The sequence below is a fragment of the Marmota marmota genome, unplaced genomic scaffold (assembly GCF_001458135.2).
Source record: "Marmota marmota marmota unplaced genomic scaffold, marMar, whole genome shotgun sequence".
Classification (NCBI taxonomy): domain Eukaryota; kingdom Metazoa; phylum Chordata; class Mammalia; order Rodentia; family Sciuridae; genus Marmota; species Marmota marmota.
Genome location: NW_026000164.1, coordinates 16,718,588 through 16,739,881, shown reverse-complemented (window position 1 = coordinate 16,739,881; position 21,294 = coordinate 16,718,588). Strand labels below are relative to the sequence as shown.

Sequence of the window (21,294 nt, the reverse complement as noted above, 5' to 3'; positions counted from 1 at the left end):
TGCGACAAACCTCTCGCGTTTGAGTCCCCGTAGCCGATCCTCGTGCGATGGAAATCCTTCCTCCAGGTTCCGGAGCACCCCACTTTTGCTGGAAATTCCTAACAAGATATCCTTTAGCCGTCCTGACTTGTCATACTCCCACACAGTGAAGCAGCACACGGGGGCAACGCACTCCCCTCGCCGCCATCTTGAGAATGCCCTCTATGATGCTCTTAATGAAACATTTGGAACTCTAAGAATAACAATTGTCCTCTTCTGTTTTAATAAGATTTCTTTTTTGTTCTCATTAGACAGTATTAAGGACAGTCATGTTAAGCACTGTATTTTTGATCTTCTGATAATAAGGTTTTCTTTCTTTTGGTTACAAAAGGCCAAATAACCTTACGAATGGCATCCAAAAAAAGTTCATTTACAGAAACATTCATGGCGATCCCCTGGTCATTGCTTTCAGAGTTTAGTTGACTGAAGTAACTGACAGTGTTGACATCTAATTATAATTTTCTTTTCCTATTGGGAAACCTAGCAGGCAAGCGTCTTCTCTTCTCTAATAACAATACTAAAAGTGTCAAGCAAGTATAACTTCTCAAGTCTGAGAGCAAGATATGAAATTTTTTAGATCATCTCAGGTTTTTGTTCCCTTCCAGCATTTTACTTACATAAATTATCTTGGGGAATAGAGTGGCTCAGTGTTACCGTTGAAGTTGATTAAGCCCATCCTTTCCTAACTGAATAAAAGAATTGTTACATGGCAACTGGCCAAGAGCTACAACCTGCACGACAGACACCTACCAGATACTGGAACCTGGTGTCAACAGGGACCAGGGTAATGAGAGAGCATAAAGGCAGCTCCCTTCCGGCCCTGACTGCTCTCCTAGCGATGCCTTCTACTCCCCTGCCCATTTCCAAGGCTGTGAAGGGAGGAGAGCATGGAAAGTTTCACTGGAAAAGAATTTTCTTCTTGTTGGCTGTGAGTTCAACATTATTTACTGGCTTTCCCCAGTTTATATTCTGTTGTTGGGCAAGTATGTTATGTTTTCTCTTTATGAATAATCAGGAGGCCCACTCCTCCCCTCCTCCCCTCCACTCAGATTTGTCCTAGCAGCAATATTGTTTATAATTCCTGAATCTTCCTGAAGTAGAGTCTCAGAAATATAAATTAATTAGAGCTTGCACAAATGAAGTTAGGTCTAATTGTCATGGGAGAGGGATACAAGCATAAAAATGATCATAAAAACTGGCCAACAGCAAATGAATATATATTTTTTCACATATGCTCAGCTAAACATAGCCCCAGGTAGCTAGTTTGCTCCATGGCCACTCTCACAGCTGGCTTAACTTCCCACTTTATGCAGGATGTTTGCACTGAGCATCTGCCAGGGCTATATGCTTGGCACTGTGGGGAAGGTAATGGTAAATCTAACCCACACCCTACCCTCAAAGGAACTAAAGCCTAGAGCGCTATAAGGTCTGTAAACAAATCAAAGAGTGGATCCTAACAGTGCTCTTGGCCTGTCTAAAGTATAATTCTGAAACTCTTTTTTTCTGTGAATCAGTGGGTTGTTTTTTTTTTTCAACCCACATTAAGAATTGTAGTGTGGTACATCCTATATGTGTGTAAAATAAAATAAATATATATTTAGAAAAATTATGCATGGTTTACTATTAATAAATGTAATACACTCTAATATTTCCTATCCTGTTCAGTCTTCCTCTCTCCCCCTCCTTTTCCCTCACCACCATACTATCTGCAACTCTTTGTTTCATGACATTAATATAGCATGAGGTGTGGTTTGCACTCAGCATGGTTTTGCCTGAGCTATAATGACACAGGTTCTGTATTATGTTCATTTTCTAATTTTCATCATCCAGTCATGCTTGAGGTGTGGTAAGCACACTCAATTTTCATAGATACTCAAATCTCCTTACAACCAATTTTTGGTCAAACCTGATGAATGGCACAGATATGTTCCCTATGATCCTGACCTAGAGAAATAAGAAAAAAATGCCAGTGTTTCCTTCTGTCACCTCTACTGAGGCGAATGTAAAAGGATAATGAATTCTGTAATATTGGGAAACCATCCATATGGTGTAAGGGTAGGCGAAAACATATACCACCCTCAACTTTTAATACATTTCATCTCACTAATGGTCTCTTTTATTCAGCATGCTGTTGAGGATTTTTCTGAAACCATGACTTAAGGAATGAAATCTACCTTCAATTATTTATGGTTTAAATTAATGCAAATAAGACTTCCTGGCTTGCTGTGCTGATGCTCATTAGTAAATATTTCACTGGGTATTAGGAAGAATCAGATTGACTAAATGAGGCTCTTTTTCAATATAAACAAAAGCCCTTGTGTTTTCCACCACTGTGCAGGCCGATTCCTAGGTCTGGCTTTCATCAAGGCAAATGAATGTTAGATGGGTGCATCCACAGATCCATGGGTCCCTGTGGGAGCCAGAGTCAGCAGGGGCTCTGCAGTGAAATAATCCTTCAGTTAAACCAAATTTAATCTCATTAGCAGGGTAATTGTGCTGCTAGGGGAAATGGCCAACCAGGTTAAAGAGAACCCACATAGTCTAATTACTCTTCCACTCTTGTCATTGGAGAATAGAGCATTGAACTAAGAGGCAAAAGATGCAGGGATTCTGTGCTTTGGCCTATAGTCTCGCATGTTGGAAAATCCCAACACTTCCTGTGAACTGCATGTGTGTCATGTCCTACATACTGGGATCCTTTCCTATAAACACAACAGTAATATTAGATCCTGTCACACTGCTCCTTTTTATATATGCATTTTACCCCCTTACTTTTCCAATAAACTTATGCACATCAGAACTCACCAAGGTTTTAAAGCTGTTCAGAATATGTTACTGTAACAGAAAGTTCCAAACTACCAAAATGTCCAAAATTTAGTTATGCAAATCTTGATTACCATATTTCTACTCATTGGGGAGTTTTCTAGAATCATTGAATCTGTAACCATATAATTTACATTCTTATAACCTTGTGTGCATAGGGGTAGCCATTTTTAGGATGTGGTTTGGAAGAAAAATAATGAACTGATTAGCAGCCAGATCAGGGCTCTAGACAGTCTTAAAACTTGATAGCAGTGTGACCTTCAGCAAATTACTTATCTGAACTATAGTTTTGTCATATGTAAACCAGAAATAATTATCAATATCCAAATAGCCCCCAAAGCAGAATGAAGTTCAAATATGAAAAAGTCCTTTGTAAGCATTGACATACACTACAGGTATGAGATGTCCTCATGCATCCATTTGCACTATATGATGTGGCATCCCTAGCTCCTAGAGCACAGCTTGTTCATAGTCAGTAGATACTAGTTTTATGTTTTGGAGGTTTAATATGATGTTTCAGATTGTTGCTGACATTTTTGTTTGGTTTTGTCTTTTTGGGTTTTTGTTTGTTTGGTTTGTTTTGTTTTGTTGGTGGCATCGGGATTTGAACCTAGGGGTACTGAGGTACATCATCACCACTCTTCAATTTTTTTTTTTTTTTTTTTAATTTTGAGACAGGGTCTTGCTGAGTTGCCCAGACTGGTCTCAAAATTGCAGTCCTACCTCAGCCCCACCTGAGTAGCTGGGGTTAAGTCCTGTGCCACCATGCCCAGGTGCTGCTGGGATCTTATGTGAAGGATTATTGCTTAGAATTTGTCAAAAATAAACAGACTTTCTTTTTAGAAAAGAGAGAAAATACATTGAATACCTTCTGTCCAAGAAGGGCTTATGTCACTTCCAAAACAAAGTATGCTTATGGAAAGTAACATAAAAACACTTAAAGATATTAATAAGTAAGCATGTGATGTAGTAACAACCTGAATGCATAAATAGTAAATGCAGAACTAACTCCTGAGCTTGTAGTTATCATGCCTGCGGCCATAATTTTTCATTGTGGATCTCATAAAAATGAACAATTTTATGTTTACTATCATACTGAAATAAACGGTGTTAAAGGGACCTGGCTGCTGATATGATGGCTGGAATTTTTAAAATAAATTTTCATATACAAACAACTTCTATAGGCCATTCTGTTTCCTGCATGTTCTTCTGTAGTTAAGAGCAACAATCATCCCAAGAATGTCACACACTGAAAAAAGTCACCTGATTGCAGAGTTGACTCTTGGACAGCTGTTTTGTCTGCTGTGTTTTTTTAGGTATTTGTCATCAGCATAATCCAAAAGAATATCAGTTCTGCAGAAACTGATAATATTGTAATTCTTTTATGGGGGATAGTTTTTCTTTGGAAATGCTGTGTGTTCCATCATTTTAATGACTTCACAGTTGATACATATTCACCTGGAAGTTCCCAGCCACACAGGAGACTATTCTTTTTCTGTCATATTCAGTATACAATGTAATAATCTGTACTTTCCTACATCTCAGATTTGTGAGCAGAATTTTAACTCTAGTATAGCTTTACAGAGAATATGAAAACAAATAAAATGGAACTTTAGAAATAATAATTCTTTTTTTTTAGATTGGCTGATGTTTTATTTTGTTTTTGATTGACACATAATAGTCATACATATTTATGGGATAAAGTGTGCTCTTTTAATACATGTATATATCATAATGATCAAATCAGAATATTTTCATAATTAAATTTTTTATATTTAGATAATTATATATTTAAGTGTAGTGATAAGAAATAAAACAGAGAGATCTCATGTATCCTTTACCCAAGAGGAATAATCATTCTTTAATTCCTGTCTAGTAAGTCAAACACAGGATATTTAGCTTAGTTCACTTCTGATATTAAACTGGTTTTACACCAGCCCAATTTGTCATGTTGAATCCCTGAGAGTATAGTTTGTCAATACATGGCCAAAAATGAATCTAAAAAGTGAGACTCTTTTCAAGTAGGAATGGACTCTGTAGAAAGTAAATTTGAGAAGTACTTTGAACCACTATATAATAATAACTTTGGGAATATTGTTGCAAGATAATTAGATATAATACATGTTTTACATTGGCCTGGGAAAGTGGGGATATAGTACCAGAGAATGAAACCAACAATGATAAGAAATTATTATTTCTTAACTGAAGTAATGAAGTATGCAAATAAATGAATATGTAAGTAGAAAAGTGTAAGGGTCAAGACTCATATCATAATTGTTATGGTCTGTCCTATTTGTTGACTAGAGGATCACTTACTACTTTATAGGTACTTTTTTCTCAGAGCACTTTTCATTCGGGTTGGCAGGTAGTCAAGTGACAAGAAACAGAAGGGTGGGGTGCAAAATAATCATAAGTTAAGTTCAGGAGCAAGGTCAGCTGCCAAATAGGCTCATTAGAGATCATTCAAGATGAGTTTCCAAAGTTCATTTGTTAAACATAACAAAATCCATCCTGTTGAGCAACCATGGAAGAGAGAACCGAGTAGCCTGCCTGTCTCTTCCACAACAGGATACTGTGATTTTATCCCAATAGGTTCACAAGCCGTGTCTTTTTTTTTTTTTTTCCTACTTAGTTGTACATGACCACAGAATGGATTTTAATTCATCATAAAAAAATGGAGCATAACACTTCAGTTCTCTGGTTGTACACAATGTAGACACCATTCATGCAATCATACATGTACCTAGGGTAATGATATCCATCTCATTCCACCATCTTTCCTTCCCCTCTAACCCCTCCCCACCCTCCCCTTTGCCCAATCCAAAGTCCCTCCATTCTTCCCATGCCCATCCCCCATCATAGATCAGCATCCACTAATCAGAGAAAATATTCATCCTTTATTTTGGGGGGATTAGCTTATTAGTATAATATTATATATTATTATATTATAATATATTATAATATAATATAATTAGTATAATATTCTCCAACTCCATCCATTTACCTGCAAATGACATAATTTTGTTCTTTTTTAATGCTGAGTAGTATTCCATTGTGTATATATACCACAGTTTCTTTATCCATTCATGGATTGATGGGCATCTAGCTTAGTTCCACAGTTTAGCTGTTGTGAATTCAGCTGCTATAAACATTGGTATGGCTATGTCACTATGGACTTCTGTTACTAAAGCCTGAGTAGTGTTTGAATTAGGAAAGATTCACTGAAGTTTACATTAGAGAAAAAGACTAAGTTTAAATTTGCTGATAATTTGTCTTTAAAATGCCTCATTTTGACACATTTAACTTAATGCCTGCATCATTTCATTTTATATGTGTGTGTGTGTGTGTGTGTGTGTATCTCCTATTTTGATTTGATATACTCAATTCTATCTCAATTATTTTATCATATTTTTATCCAGCCCTAGTTATTCCCTAAAATAGCTTTAAAATAATATGTGCATTGTATTCTAACCTTTAAAAAGTCCTGGCCTTTAACATCAAGTCTAAGTAAATTGTAATAATAATTTAATATTATTTATTAAAATGCTTGTTTGCTGTGTCCACAGTACTTAATATTCTGTTAGGTGCTTCAGTATGATTCAGAGATGTACAAAATATAACTGCTGCTCTGAAGGAGTTTAATTCTGTTATGAGAGAGAAAAACATAGGTAGAAAAATGACTAATATTATGATGTAATGAAATAAAGAAATTCGAACAAATAAGTAAAGTAAAGCAGTTTAAAGAGGTTTAAAGAGCAAGTCAGTTTTGAATTAGTCCTTGAAGGAAAGCTTCAGTGAAAATAATAATTTTTCAAACCCCTACTCTGATATGCCACAATTTATAAAATGTAAGGTGTACCATAAGTAGACCACATGGACATTGTGAGAAAAGGCATGGAATTATTTTTCTTTCAGTGCACAGAGTACCCATTAAGTGAAGTTTGCTGATGCATAAAAGTGGAAATAATGTCAGACTTACATCTTATGTGCCTTACCTACATAGCCCCATACACTATCTACAATGAATAAGACATATTTTCTCTTTTCAAGAAACTTAAAACCTACTAGGCTACAGACCCCTCAACAGGAGTAGTCTTTGTAGGTAGAATGATATGGTCACATAGAAAAAGATCATTCAACATACACATATAGGATTAAGTGACACCTAAATTAGTGTCTGTAAGACACATGCCATTCAGGAATATTCTAGGTAAATGCTTCAGCATGTGCAAAGACCCGGAGGCGAGGGAGGACAGGACACATGTACAAAATTTCCAGTAGTTATATATTCTGTGCTTTTGTGAGATTAATATGATAACTGTCTCTTTGAAAAATTGCAGGAAGCAGGGGTTGAAGATAGGAAAACCAGTTAGGAAACTGTTTTAGGAAAGCCTGAGAAAGCTTACATGTTCTATTCATTCATCTACATATCTCATTTAATAAGAACCTGAATTAGGGAGTGACTGTTAGAATTGGAGGCACAGGAGTATCTGCCTGAGTTGGTTCCATTCATATCATTTGCTGTGTGAATGACAGCCCTTGGACCATTACTTGTTCTTTCACTGTGGATGCCTGAGCACCTACAGCAGTATGGTGGACACACCATAAACATTGCCTATATAAATGAAGTCATGAACTAATGAATATTTGTATTAACAAAAGAGATTATATAAAACTGATGTCTCCAAGTCTGGAAGCTTCTTACATGAATAGAAAGCTGAGGAAAAATTAAAGGATGGTTTTTAAGCTTGATCCCGGGTAACGAAGGTGATGATGGTACAAAAATAGAGAGCAAAGAGAGAATTGAAATAACAATTGGAGGGCATTGGTGATGAGTTCCGTGTTAGGCGTAATTTGAATTATCAAGAGGACATTCAATTGAAATTATCTAACAAGTGATTGAAATTGCAGATCACAAGCAAAAAGTGTTAGATATGATTCACCATATTGTGGTCTTTCATATATTAAAATATTTGTATTCAGCAATACTTAGACTTCTTCACCCACACAAGATCCCATTAGGGAGCCCACTGATGTTTTCAGCATGGACTTGAGACTGTTAGCTGTTCCCCACTCGCCTGCCCACCTCAAGAGTCCTAACCCTAGGGGTGAACATTCTAGAGGCAGTGATATTAGAGGTGTATGTGAGATAGTCGAGTAGGCTTGCCTCCAGAGTGGTCTCTGGGGCCAAACTGTCCAAGATCAAATTTTATTCCCAACTCTGACTAGTTATATGACCTTGGGAAGATGACGTAACCTTTCTATGCCTTTCTTTCCTCTTGCAAATGGCAGTTACAGAAGTACTTTATTTCATAGTGTTGTAAGGAATAGATGAAGCAGAGCATGATTGCCTTAAAACAGTTCTGGCATATAATAAGAACAATATAACTGTCAGCTATTAATGCTACTGTTATTTTTTCAGTTGCTCAGTTTCATCCTAGGAAAAATGGAGCTAGGAATAGTGCAGTCCTCTGGAGTAATTGTCAAAGTTACATGAAATACTCCACATAAAGCTCTTAAATCAGGACATGGTAAGAGCTCCATAGGTGTGAGCAATTGTTAACACAGCTTCTACTTACACAGCAACAGGTAAGACTTGCCAGATTCCCCTGTGTCTTGCATTAGAATAACTGAAGCCCAGCCTGATCTGGAGCACCTAAAGTAGAGTATAATTTTACACGTAACTTTCCAGGTGATGATAGTCATTTTGTAATAAGTTGTTTTTTTTTTTCTTGGAAAAATTTTTGACAGCTTTATCTTTTATTTGAAAAAAATATAAAGGGGAGGTTATTTTACTGTAAGTAAAGTAAACTGAAAAGATAAAAATAGAATTTCAAACCTACCAGAAAAGCAGGATAATTTTGCCTTTGAGTTCTATAGTCATAGGCCTTATTTATTTATTTATTTATTCATGTGCATTTTAAGGTGTTTAAAAAAAGATTTCTTGATATTAAGGGTTAGAGTTTAAGTCACTTCAGTTTCCAAATTATATGCTTAAAAAACTTAACAGCTGTCATTTTAAAGAGCCTTACTTCGTTTTACCTAAAGTGCTTTTCAGTCTGAAGGGAACACTTAAATGCAGTTGCGAATCTCTTGCAATATACTCATGGTAAGAGTTTTAAAAGTTAAATTTGTTTGTAAGCCTGCAGAGTCCAAATTTTGTAGATAATATTCTTTTCTCCCTTTTCCTAGCGATTTTTACCTCTTTTCTTCTATAGTCTTACACATAAATTTCACTCATTATAAATAAGAGTGCCCAATTCCTTTTTATTGCATTACTTCTGCAAATTGTCTCCTAGGGGTGTGGGCCGAGGACATGATTGGACTTTGCAGTGATGAGCTTATTTTGCACTTTTACCCAGAAAATCTTTCTCTACAAAAGCACAGACAGTAGTTAGACTCAGCATGAACAATTACAGCCTGTTGGGGGAGAGGCTCTTCCTGATGTGCCAATGGCTTACTCCCATGAATTAAGAGGCAAATGTGCTCAAAAGTGCATTAACCTTTATGGATTTTTCTTCGGTTTTCATGTTCCACTGATTTATGGTCTTAAATATGCCTGTTGCTGCTGTTTCCGAATGAGTCCCTTGTAAATCATTCCTAAACGATCTTTTTCGACTCAGATAATACAAGTAAGTTGAATATATTGCAAATCAATTCCTCTGATCTTCTTTTCCTCTTTGCCCAAGTTGTTTTCCAGTGTTCTCTGTGCCTTAAATGTCATATCTGGGAGCAGTCAAGGAAGTAAGAAACATGTCTTAAAAGGAGCCACATTTGCCAGGCTGCCTCTTTCTGCAGCTGAGCATTTCTGTTCTTTTGCATGACCTTACTTGGGTTTGATTCTGAAACCACACTTAACTTTAGTACAACCAGCTGGTCATCCTTTGTATAAGAATGGGCTCGTGTCTGGCAGTAGAGTCTATTGTGGTTTCTAGGGATTTTTTTCCCCCATACAAATCAAACATGGAAGGGATTTTGAATATCCTGTATTCTCAGTCCACTATCAAGAGCTGTTTTTTATTCAGATGAATAATTAAACCTGTTTCCATCACACCTTCTACAATACAGTGTAGGCCCTCTGTGTTCAAGGATACTTACAGCTGTTAGCAGCCACAATTCTTGGCTGACATGAAATGGAAAAAATGGAGCTTTACGCTAAAACATAATTTGTGATAAGGAGGCTGAGCTAAGCAAGGGGCTTGGGAAACTCGAGTGAAATTTTATTTAATTTATAACTTACCTGGATAGAAATCCTATCAAGATAAAAATTTTGAGAATACTGGGTGAAATGTTGATAGTGCATGCTCATTTGTGCATTCCCAAAAGTGCATAACTTGCTATAAGAAAGTCAATTTTAAAATGCAGGTATTACATATGTATATGCTTTTAGAAATTCCCTACTGATAATCTAAAAAGAAAACTTCTGGTTAAATATTTACATCTACCAATATTAGAATTGAGGAAATAAGGTCCATGCTTTACACATTCAAATATGATGAATTGACTTGCATACGTTGGTTATTTATTTTGTGGTTTATCCTACTTTACAACCTTAGGTTTAGGAAGCTGATTTGGATAATGTTCTTTAAAAATCCTGTAATTAGATGCTCCATGCACAGCCTTATACAGATCCTTTTCTTTGATTCCCATGGTCTCTTTCCCATATGCACAGATGTACCTTTACTTGGTGTCTGCCCATTCACCACTTGCAGGGTTAGGAAGTCCCCAGTGTGAAAACACTTCTGGAGATGAACTCTTACCCTTTTGACAGGGTTCCATCTGTGTTCTAGCTTAACTTTGAAGTGAAGTATTTTCTTTCCTAATGAGATTCTTTTCACTGTTAAAAATTCAATGCTTTCCTACTTCCATAGAGTTAAGAGCCTTGTTGGAAAAACTGGACTTTTTTGATGATTCTCCTCTACATAATTACCCATCCCTCCTATCCTCCCACTCAACAGATCATTTAAAAAGTACTTACTAGGTGAAAGAACCCAGGCAGTTTATTGTGGGAATTTGGGGGAAAGTAAACTATAGATTTGCTCATGAAAAAAGTTGAGGAACTTCGCACATTTTAACTTATGGAAATAATTCAACAGCAGCAAAATGAAGATTTTGCTTCATTCACTGTGAGGTTATCTATTTTAAAAAACCTGGAGGCAGCATTGATGTTGCCTAATACATGTTTGGTTTAATAATGTCATATTCGTTAGCACCATGGAATGAGTTTAAATATTCTCAAGAAGTAAGAAAAAAAGTAGCATGGACAAACATATTGCACAAAATGATTAAGAACAATGTGGAATGCAGACTGTGACCAGATAATACTCTTGTCAAAACAGATACCAGTTAACATTGAAGTGGTGGAGATGTGGCATAATTTTTTTTCTTCTTTTTAAATCTTCTATTTGAACTTCTCCAAATTCTTGGGAGTAGGGCATTAGTTTTCAGGTAGGTCATGTCCTAGTTTCAGAAACTATGGGTATAAATCACTATGGGTATAAAGATATATTCTTTATTTTATTCAATATTTTTTTCAACAAATGCTTTCTGGGACTTACTGATTATTAAGGATATAGGGAGCAGTTTACACTTGGCTTCTGTGCACTTGGGGACTTGGTTATTCCTGCATCTATTACTGAAATATTCAAAGTATCATTCTAATCATGTCAGTTGCTGGTTATGGCTGCTCATATGGAAAAGTAAAGGATCAAGGTGAAAACAATCATCAAGTGTCACACATTAATTTCTAGCCATTTGGGTCCTACATAATAGTAATAATAGAAATTATAAAAATAGCAGCAGCCATCATTTACTTAGCAGTTATTAACGTGTCATCCTCCATTCTGAATGCTTAATTTTTATTTCTTCATTGAATCATCAGAGCAATCTTATAGGGTAAGTATTGTTATATCCTTTTTACAGACTAGAAAAGTAAAGCTAAGAGATGCTAAGTGATCTGCCCAAGATGGTTCCTTCCAGATCCAGACTCTTGAGTACCTACTCTGAGTTCTGTACTGTTAACACTCTGCTTCCCTACATTGTTCCTTGCTACTGTGACAGTGGGTACAGTGAGTGAGGTTCGCCTCTCAGATGGCTAGAAAAGCTCATTTTCTATGTCTTTTCTGCCCTTTGAAAGGGCAGTTTGCCCAAATAGCTTCTAATTTTTAAAATTTATTATCTTAATTTTATTTATTATAATGAAACTGACAAAGTTTTATATATATAGTATGTAGCACAATTTTTCAAATACACATTTCCAATGGCTAAATTGAGCTAATTAACACAGCTATCATTCATATTTACCATTTTTATAGGAAGAATACTTAAAATTTAACTACATTCTCTGTGATTTTCAAATATATTTTATTATTAACTATTTTATACAATAGAGTTCTTAAATTTATTCCTTAACTAAAACAATGTCTCCTTTGATCAACATCCCCACCACCACCCTGCCCCGACCCAGCCACTAGTACCCATCCTTCTACCCACTCTGATAAAGAAGGGGCTGGTGAGACAGCCCTAATTTTATTCTTTCATTCTTCGCACCACCCCCCGCTGCACACACACACCCATGTTTCACGCTTTCTGAACTTTGAGGTCTCTCAGGGTTCTGAGAGCAGATTTGGAAACATGTTGAATAGGTCCCCTCCAGTTAGAGATGACAGTATCAACCTGGAAATGTCTTTGTAGACTGATGAGTGTGCTTTAGGAAATGAATGATTTTTATTTGAAAGAAATCACTCAGCAGCAAGTGATGGGGCCCCTTTGTCTGTGGCGCTTGGAGCAGTCACATATTGTAGGGACACCAAAGACAAATAGACACTGGAAAAAAAGAAAATGTAGATAGTTTAGAGACTTCATTAGTCTGTTAGGAACAGGTTGACTAGGAAAATATGTGTTCTAATGTTTAAGAACATTTTGAAAATATAACCAGTACTTTCTGCTTAGAAAATCTCATTCTAAGTTGTTTGAAGAAAATAAACAGGAATTCTAGAATTTATTTTAAAAAGTAATAATAAAGGGAATTTTGAAGTATTTACTCATTAGCAAATTAATAAGAGCAGGTATCCTTTGGAAGCAGACCAAGGAGACCTGGATGCACCTGGGTGGGGGGTTTCTCTGGGAGTTAGATGAGGTCAGAAGAGGTTAGCCTGCAGGATATGGGGTTGGAAGAACTTAAAATTATGGCCCTGGTTAACTACTTTTATTTCTCCATTTTCCTCTGCCTTCTTCAATTCACCCTTTTCTGAAAGAATCTTGTTCAAGGTCATGTTGAACATCAACATGTTGATGGGAGGGAAACATGGCATAGCACTAAACTATCTACATTTTCTTTTTTTCCATGTTGATAACATCAAGTAAGAAGTCTTATTGTTGTTTCTCTTGCTTCTCAATTCCTACTTTCTTTTCAGAATTTTTGGGTTGATTTTTTTTATTATGATGATCCAATAAATACTATGCCACCCCCTTTCCAACACACACACACACACACACAAACACTCACACACACACCAGGGCTAATAGAGTATTTAACTGGTGATATGCAAGATTATCTGTAATTTGTTAATTTAATAAGTAGAAGAAACTATTAGGCTGAAAGCTAACTTAAAGAATTATTTATACACCAAACTTTAAATGTGATCTAATTACATAGCAATTTATGAAATATAGTCTTTGATATGTGTAGGTAATTTTTTAACTTTCTAATTTAACTTTTAATCAAGCAGCTAATACATTCACAACTTTTAACAATCAAATGATTTTAAAAAGTTATAATTGAAAGTCTCATTCCCACTCCTCCTCCAGACTTCACAAACCCTGCCCCTTCCTCCTACATGTACTCTTTAGTGTTTTGTAAAACTACCCTGGGTGTCTTTATGCTAAAGTAAACAAATGAGGATATATAATTTTTATATAGAGATTATTATAGTAAGCATTCCCAAATAGCTATCGATCCCCACTTACTTTTTTTTCCCCCACTTAACAATATATCCTGGAGATCTTTTCACATGGTTCATCAAAAGCTTTTGTATTTGGAGGTTAGGGGGAGCAGTACAGTATTCCACTATGTAGTACACCATAGTTTCATTTTCCCCTAATTGATGAACTATGGGGATGTTTCTAGTCTTTTGCCATAAAAACAATGTTAAATGTTGAGTGTCCTTATTCAGGTATAGCTCTCCGAAGAATTTCCCAGAAGTGGTATTTCTGGGTCAAAAAGAAATGCATTTGTAATTTTGAAAGATAGTAGTATCAACTGCCCTGTATTGTGCTATGCCGTGTTTCCCTCCCATCAGTGTTACATAAGCAAACCTTTTCCTCTGCATTTGCACCAATAAAGGATATTTTGAAACTTTTGGAATTTGGACAATTGCATGGGTGTAAAAATTGGTATCTCAGTATGGCTTACTTTGCATTTTTCTTGTTATGAACGAGGCTAAGCATCTTTTTATGTTTACTGGCCACTGTATTTCTTTTATTATTAATGGTATTTTCATGTCCTTTGTTCAGTTTTCTACTAAGTTGTCTAGGGTTTTCATTTTGATTTCTAGCCACCATCTGTAATATGAGTTGGACATGCATCTTCCCAGTTGGTTACTCATCTTGTCCTTTTTTTTCAATATGAGGGATGGAACCCTAAGAGTGCTCTACTACTGAGCTACACTCCCAGCCCTGTTTATTTTTCATTTTGAGGCAGGGTCTCACTAAGTTGCTGAGAAGGGCCTTGAATTTGTAATTCTCCTGCCTCAGCCTCCTGAGTCACTGGGATTACAGGTGTGTGCTGCCACACCTGTCTCTATTTTATTTCATTTTCCTTCTTCTCCTTTGTAAGGAACGTTTAAAGGCAGCCCTTGCTTTACATAGCATTGTAGAATGCTAAAAATGACCAAGCCAGTGAAAACCATGTGAAGCAATGTTAAGCAATGAGAAAAATCACAGTAATTTAAAAAATTTGGTCAAAACACTAAGGACTCTTAAACTGATATTTGTAAGTGTATAGAGGAATGAAAAATAAGAAAACTAAGATATATTTAGTATACTATAACATTAGAAACATTGAGAATTATGTTAGACAGCTTCTTATCACTGTAACAAATACTTGAGAAAAATCTACTTTTATTCATTTATTTATTTCTTTAATATTTATTTATTTATTTATAGTTTTAGGTTGACACAATATCTTTATTTTATTTTTTTGTGGTGCTGAGAATCAAACCCAGTGCCTCATGCATGCTAGGCGAGCACGCTACCACTTGAGCCACATCCCCATCCTTGAAAATCTACTTTTAGAGTAGGAAAGATTTGTTTTGGCTCATGGTTTCAGAGGCTTGCATCCATGATTTTTTGTCTCCATTGTATTAACATGGTGGAGCAGACTGATTACCTCATGGACATCGCAAAGTACAAAAAGAGAAAAGTTGGGACTAGAGAGAAATAAACCCTTCCAGTGCACACCCTAGTCACCCACTTCTTCCCACTAGGCCCTACCTCCTATAGTTTCATTTATGTCTCAATAAAGCCATCAGATTATGAATTCCTCCAGGATTAATTCATTGATGAAGTCAGAGCCCTCATATCCAATCACGTCCCCAAATCCCCACCTCTGAAGCTTGCTGCCTGAGGACCAAGCCTTTGCCACCTGAGCCTTTGGGGGCATTCCAGATCTAAACCATAATAAGAATTAAAGTGTTTTATTTCTTCTTGACAACCTTAGTGAGAGTAGTTTGAACAGTGTTTCCACCTTCATCTCATTACTTAGTGAGACAGGGTGAGAGTCTTTTCCATGTCTTGGAAAACTGTCATATCCCGTCTACATTTGGATCAGCTGCCAGCATTTGATCCTTTTTTGTTGTTGTGAAATATCTACACGAATTCTAATGTGAAGCTTTTTGCCAGCATCCCTTCCTCTGGCATCCCATCCTTCTCCATCCTCTTCCTTCCTTTCATCACAAGCACTTTCCTCACTGATGTTGAGAAACTCCCCTTTGTTCTGGCAACATGTGTCCCTCCAATGGCAGCAGTGTCAATATCCCCTCAGTCATCTGTGTCTTCTATAGCTCTATTTACATTCAGTTCAGATTTCACTTCCAATGCCATCACTTTTAGTTTTGTTGCTGTGCTTTTATCTTTGTTCTCCAATTCCCTCTTTCAATTATCCATTTTTATAAAATGTCACATGGGCTTATCACTGGGAGACAAAGAGACAACACAACTACACACTTGGCTGCCTGCACATGAATGGAATAGCCAATGCATTTTCCATGCTCAAGTGGAGCCCTGTGGACTGTGTCATGAGGCTGTCTTGCCATGACCAGTTACCAGTAGACTTGGAAAAAGTCATGTGATTGTTCACCGATCACGATGCAAGGCTGTTACTTACTTAGAGAATTCAGAAGAGCTGGCAACATAGTTTTGACTTTATGCAATTACTCAGACTTAATATACTCTGGTAACTATACTGTGATACTATGGAATTTAAATCATGTCAGGGCAATGATACTACCTAACGAAACCGTAGTAAGTTAAATTTGTGCATATCAAACCACACAATGCAAGGGCTGCCTCTTTTTTAAAAAAAGAACAAGAATAATGTAAAAAACTCTGCATACTCATCTCTGAGACTTGACCATTATTAACATTTTGTTGTGTATGCATCGAGTGTTATTAATAAAGGAAATAAAACATTAAAAATAAATTTTATATTCTTTGCCCTGCAGCTCCCATCGTATTCTCCTCCTCAACCTCCAAACTGATGTATCATCATGAATTTAAAGAGTATCCTTTGAGCTGAGGATATAGCTCAGTTGGTAGAGTGCTTGTCTTGTAGGCACAAGACCCTGGGTTCAATCTCCAGCAACACACACACACACACACACACACAAGAGTATCCTTTATCCTCTCCCCTGACCCTGCCTACTCTCTCTCTTAATGTTTATAGGTGTTCCTGTGAAGGCTTCAGTGAGCAATATGTACTATTTGTAGGTGTGCTCTTTGATTTGTGTCATCAGTTTGTTTTCTGTTTATCATACTCTTCCTTTGCCACATGCAGCCTTAGTTCTCTCCTTTTCCTAGGAGTCATGTTTTTCTATTTCATCCTATTTCTATTTAATAAGTGAAATAATTTTTTTAAGGAAAATCATGTCTAGATGAATGCTAGAGTGCTGACCTCTCTCCATGGACATGTGTTGTGGTGTCATGTTTATATAAATATTTTTCTGATATATTTAACAACCTTTTTACTCTGTCTTCCAGATTTATTCAGGAGATTGAGCATGCCCTGGGGCTTGGACCAGCCAAACAGTGCCCTCTTCGAGAGTTTCTCACCATGTACATCAAAAATATCTTCCTCAGTCAGGTCTTGGCTGAGATCAACAAGGAGATTGAAGGAGTCACTAAAACATCTGACCCTTTGAAGATCCTCGCTAATGCAGACACCATGAAGGTGTTGGGGGTGCAGCGGCCTCTCCTACAGGTAATAATCTTCCAGAATTTTCTGCTTTTATCAGCAATTTTTATTGGCTTGGCAAGAGTTGTGAATTAAAGAAGAAGGATTACCATCTGTTTCCATATTCAGCAGGGACAAAACAAGAGGAAATAAATTAAACAGGCACTAGGGAAATTTAGGTCTAACATAGTTGGAATTTCCTTAAGATCTTTAAGAAAAAAACTGGTTAACTTTGTGGGAAATGTTGAGTCTCATTAACACAAAGTCAACCCTTCATTATCTGCTGGAATTTGTCCTTGAAAGGCCTTCTTTTTCTATTTGTAAATGCATCCCAGAGTATGAAGGATTAACAGGAAGGAATTCAGTCACCCTACCTAACCTCAATTACCAGCCGGAAACCCTCTGCACCATTTGACAGCAGACTTGCTGTAAATAACTTGACTAGTTCATGGTGAATTTGAACCAGTAAACTGACTTTTACAAGTGAAATCGTTTAATTCAAGTAATGATCTCATTAACTTTGAAAGTTCTACTTTGACTTCATAACAAAATGGTTTGGGAGCAGTAGAAATTAAACAATCTGTAAATAGATACTTTTGATTAATAAATTTGAAATATATATATTATACACATTTTGGCTGGTGACTTGGAGATGAATATAAAACTAATAGAAGATTAGTACAATTTTAAATTATGGGTGAAGTTTGACTTTTATTACCTCGTAACTTTATATAGGGTTTCTTCATTTAAAGCCACAATGGGCATAAAGCCCATGTTTACATAAATTACACAATGTGGTGATATTCAAGGTACAGAAGACTCAAGTTCTTCAGAAGAAGCTTCAGGAGAAGCTGGAGGGGAGTTTCACTTGCTTCAGTTACCTGTGGGATCTTAGGGAATTATCCTAGTTATGAGCATTTTTTTTATAAGCAAACTTTTCTATGATACAAAGAATTTTGAACAGAGGCCTCACACTTAGGAAGATGCTCATTTGGATTATCTGGGCCTGTGTTCGATATGTTCCTGATGAAGGATCTATACTGAGTCTTGGGTGTGGAGAAGGGGAAATGGCAAAGGAGTGTGTTCACTGCTCCATCTGTGGATTACTCTATAATGATTCTTTGCATAGTGGGGAACTTCTGCGTCTTATTTGACATGCCACCTCCACTGAGAGGTCTTTCTCGACTGCTCCACCTAAGTAGCTCCCCTTTCCTGATTTTCATCCATTCTTCACCTCCCATAGGTTTTCAATACTACAGGTAAACTCTATGGTCTGTGTCACTTGCCACATGGCTGTGATCAGGTTCTTTCAATAAGAAACACCAGCTGAGGTGGAGGGTGAGGAGAACAAGGTTGAGTTTGATCTTCTCCCTTTCCTCCCCACTTTGGATCATGGTCCTGGCTGTGGGTGCATCCCTCCATAACCAGAGGTCCCACCAGGTGACATTTCCTTCACAGCTTGGCTTTCACTGGTCTCTGGTAACACCATGTCTTCCTTGTCCCTTGATTGCAGCTTTCTGCTGTTACTGGTCTCCGAATGCCTCACTATCCCTTGATGCTTTGTTCCACCCTGCCCATGCCTCTGTGAGTTCTCTCTTCATTAATCTCTCTTCATTTGAATCATCTGAATCAAATACTCTTTGTGTCAGAACCCCAAAGGAGTCTCCTCAATCACTATTTTAACACTTTGGGTTTTTTATTGTATTTGGTTATTTACTTATTTATTTATTTGTGCAGTGCTGGGGATTGAACCCAAGGCCCTGCACACCCTAGGCTAGGTATCTACCACTGATATACATCCCCAACCTCAACATAGGTTGTTTTTGGTTTTGTCCTCAACATTTATCATAACTATATTTATTAATTTTGCTAACTTGTTTAATTTCTGGGTATTTCCCCCACTAAAAGGTAAGTTGCAAAAGCATAACATTGTATCAGACAGCAGGAAAATGCTCAATAAATAATTTCTTGAATGCATTCATGCATGCATGGGTGGATGGGTAGATGGATGGACACAATAAGTAAGTTTTGAGAGTCATAAATACCTGCAGAGTCAGAATGGGAAAATGAGAGATAATGGCAAAAACATGTTTACTGTCCTGCTTTGTCTGGCCATGTTAGTCTCCTTCATTAGAAACCCATTCGTTAGTTATTTCCCCGAAGTGTTGTGCTATATGCCACATAGAGCAACTTGAACATGCTTAGTGTACTGAGATTGAGAGGGGGAAAAAGGCAACAGGGCACTACCAGGAGATCTGTGAACTAGAGATTCTGGCTTATTAAACATGATTGTTTTCAGCTTGAATAGCAAGGACACATTAAAACTTATCACTAGCTGACTGCAATCTGGGCTGTGTCAGGCCATGTGCTGCCATCTGAGTGTCATCTCTGGGCAGTGCACTGATGTGCCTGTCAGATCACTCCCAACCTCGTCACCAGCCATTTTGTATGTGTAACTGCGCCTCTTGTCCTTTAAATCAATTACTCTGCTCGGAGACTCAGGAAGAACTCCATTTCACCTGTTCCGTCTTTGACCTTGTCAGGATATAATTATATGTAAGTAAGTAAATCTTGAGACTAAGGCCATTCAAGCTATTAGCCTCTAAATTTGTTTTTGGAGATAAAAACACCTGCTTTGTTATTGAGTTATTTTGTTGCCCTCTCTCTTTTTTCAATCCAAATTTTATTTTATGAAAATGCAAGGTGCTGGAGGTGCAGATAATACATTTGTTTAATATTCTGAGTTACAAGATTTAAAAAGCAAATGAGGAGATGCTTATCTTTCCTTTCCCATGCTGAGAACTTCTCTTGCCTTATAAATTGTCTTCTATCATAATTTCCCATGCTCATGTTTCACTGTTTCTGTGTCTCTTTATGTTTTTATTCTCAAATAATCATAGGTAACTAGTCTGGGGGAAAAAAGTAAGAAATAATTCTCAGAAATGTGAACTGAGAATCCAAAACAAAAGTTAAGAAGGGAATTGGAAAAATATATGCATATGTGAAAGATGCAGGTGGGTTAAGTATTCAATTACATGAAGCATAAAAATGTCCTTTACAGTTATGCCCTCTACTAGACGGATGTTTGGTCAAAGAATAGAAGGGAGGACATGCCTTTTCCTTGAGGCAGCACCCAGTGTCATCTGTCGTCAGCCCAGCCTGATTCCTCAGGGAAGAGGAAGGACAGATGTCTTAATGCTGTTTTCATCTGTTTAATGATAGGCAGATGCAGTGCATGGGTGCCCTGTGAAGAGAGCACCAGTGTTCCTATGCCTCTGAGATGGCTTCCGGGCATTACAGACACTCATATTATGAGCGGGCAACTCCTTGGGTGCTAGCATGCTTTCCCACCAGTGATTTCACCTGCCATCGCAGATCCCCCAGAAGGGAAGGAAGGAAGTCAAGAGGAAGGAAGAGAATACAAATATAATTTTATAAGTGAAACAGCTATGCAAGTATTGGCCCAAAATGATACAGCAAAGTAGTACTGGTAGAAATAATTGAAGTACTACTAGTAATGGCAGCAATCTTAATAGTAGGTAATTGGTAATGTTAGCAGATATCACTTCAGTAGCATTTTCCATGAGCTGGAACTATTCTGAGTGCTTTATGTGTGTTGACTTATAAGTGCTTTGATTGTATGGCAGGAACTTCTGTGAGGATCTTATTATAGTTAGAAAAGTGAGAAACAAAGAATTTAAATAATTAGGCCATCATCATATAGCTGGCAAAAGTGAAATTATAATTCACACCCAGGCAATATAACCCTGGAATCTGTGCTGTAAGCCTGTTCTACTCAAATTGTAGAAAGGATCATGTTTGTCTGCAAGTTATATGTTACAGGTATCTCAGACACAATTTGAAGGTAAGTGTGTGTATGTGTGTGTATATATATGCAATTTGACATTGTCAAGACAAAAACTGAGAGGGACTTAATGTTTTGTACATTTTTGTGAGTTTTAAATTTTTCTTTTCTAGTAATT

At 36.9% G+C, this 21,294-nt stretch overlaps 1 protein-coding gene across 1 annotated transcript in view; it reads left to right on the top strand.

Annotated features, from left to right (window-relative positions):
* Positions 1-21,294, top strand: part of Exoc4 (exocyst complex component 4) — a 771,143-nt gene that overhangs the window by 526,626 nt on the left and 223,223 nt on the right. The window contains exon 11 of the mRNA XM_015493819.2: positions 17,119-17,338. Coding sequence (XP_015349305.2) covers positions 17,119-17,338 — 220 coding nt within the window. The remainder of the gene's footprint in view (positions 1-17,118; positions 17,339-21,294) is intronic.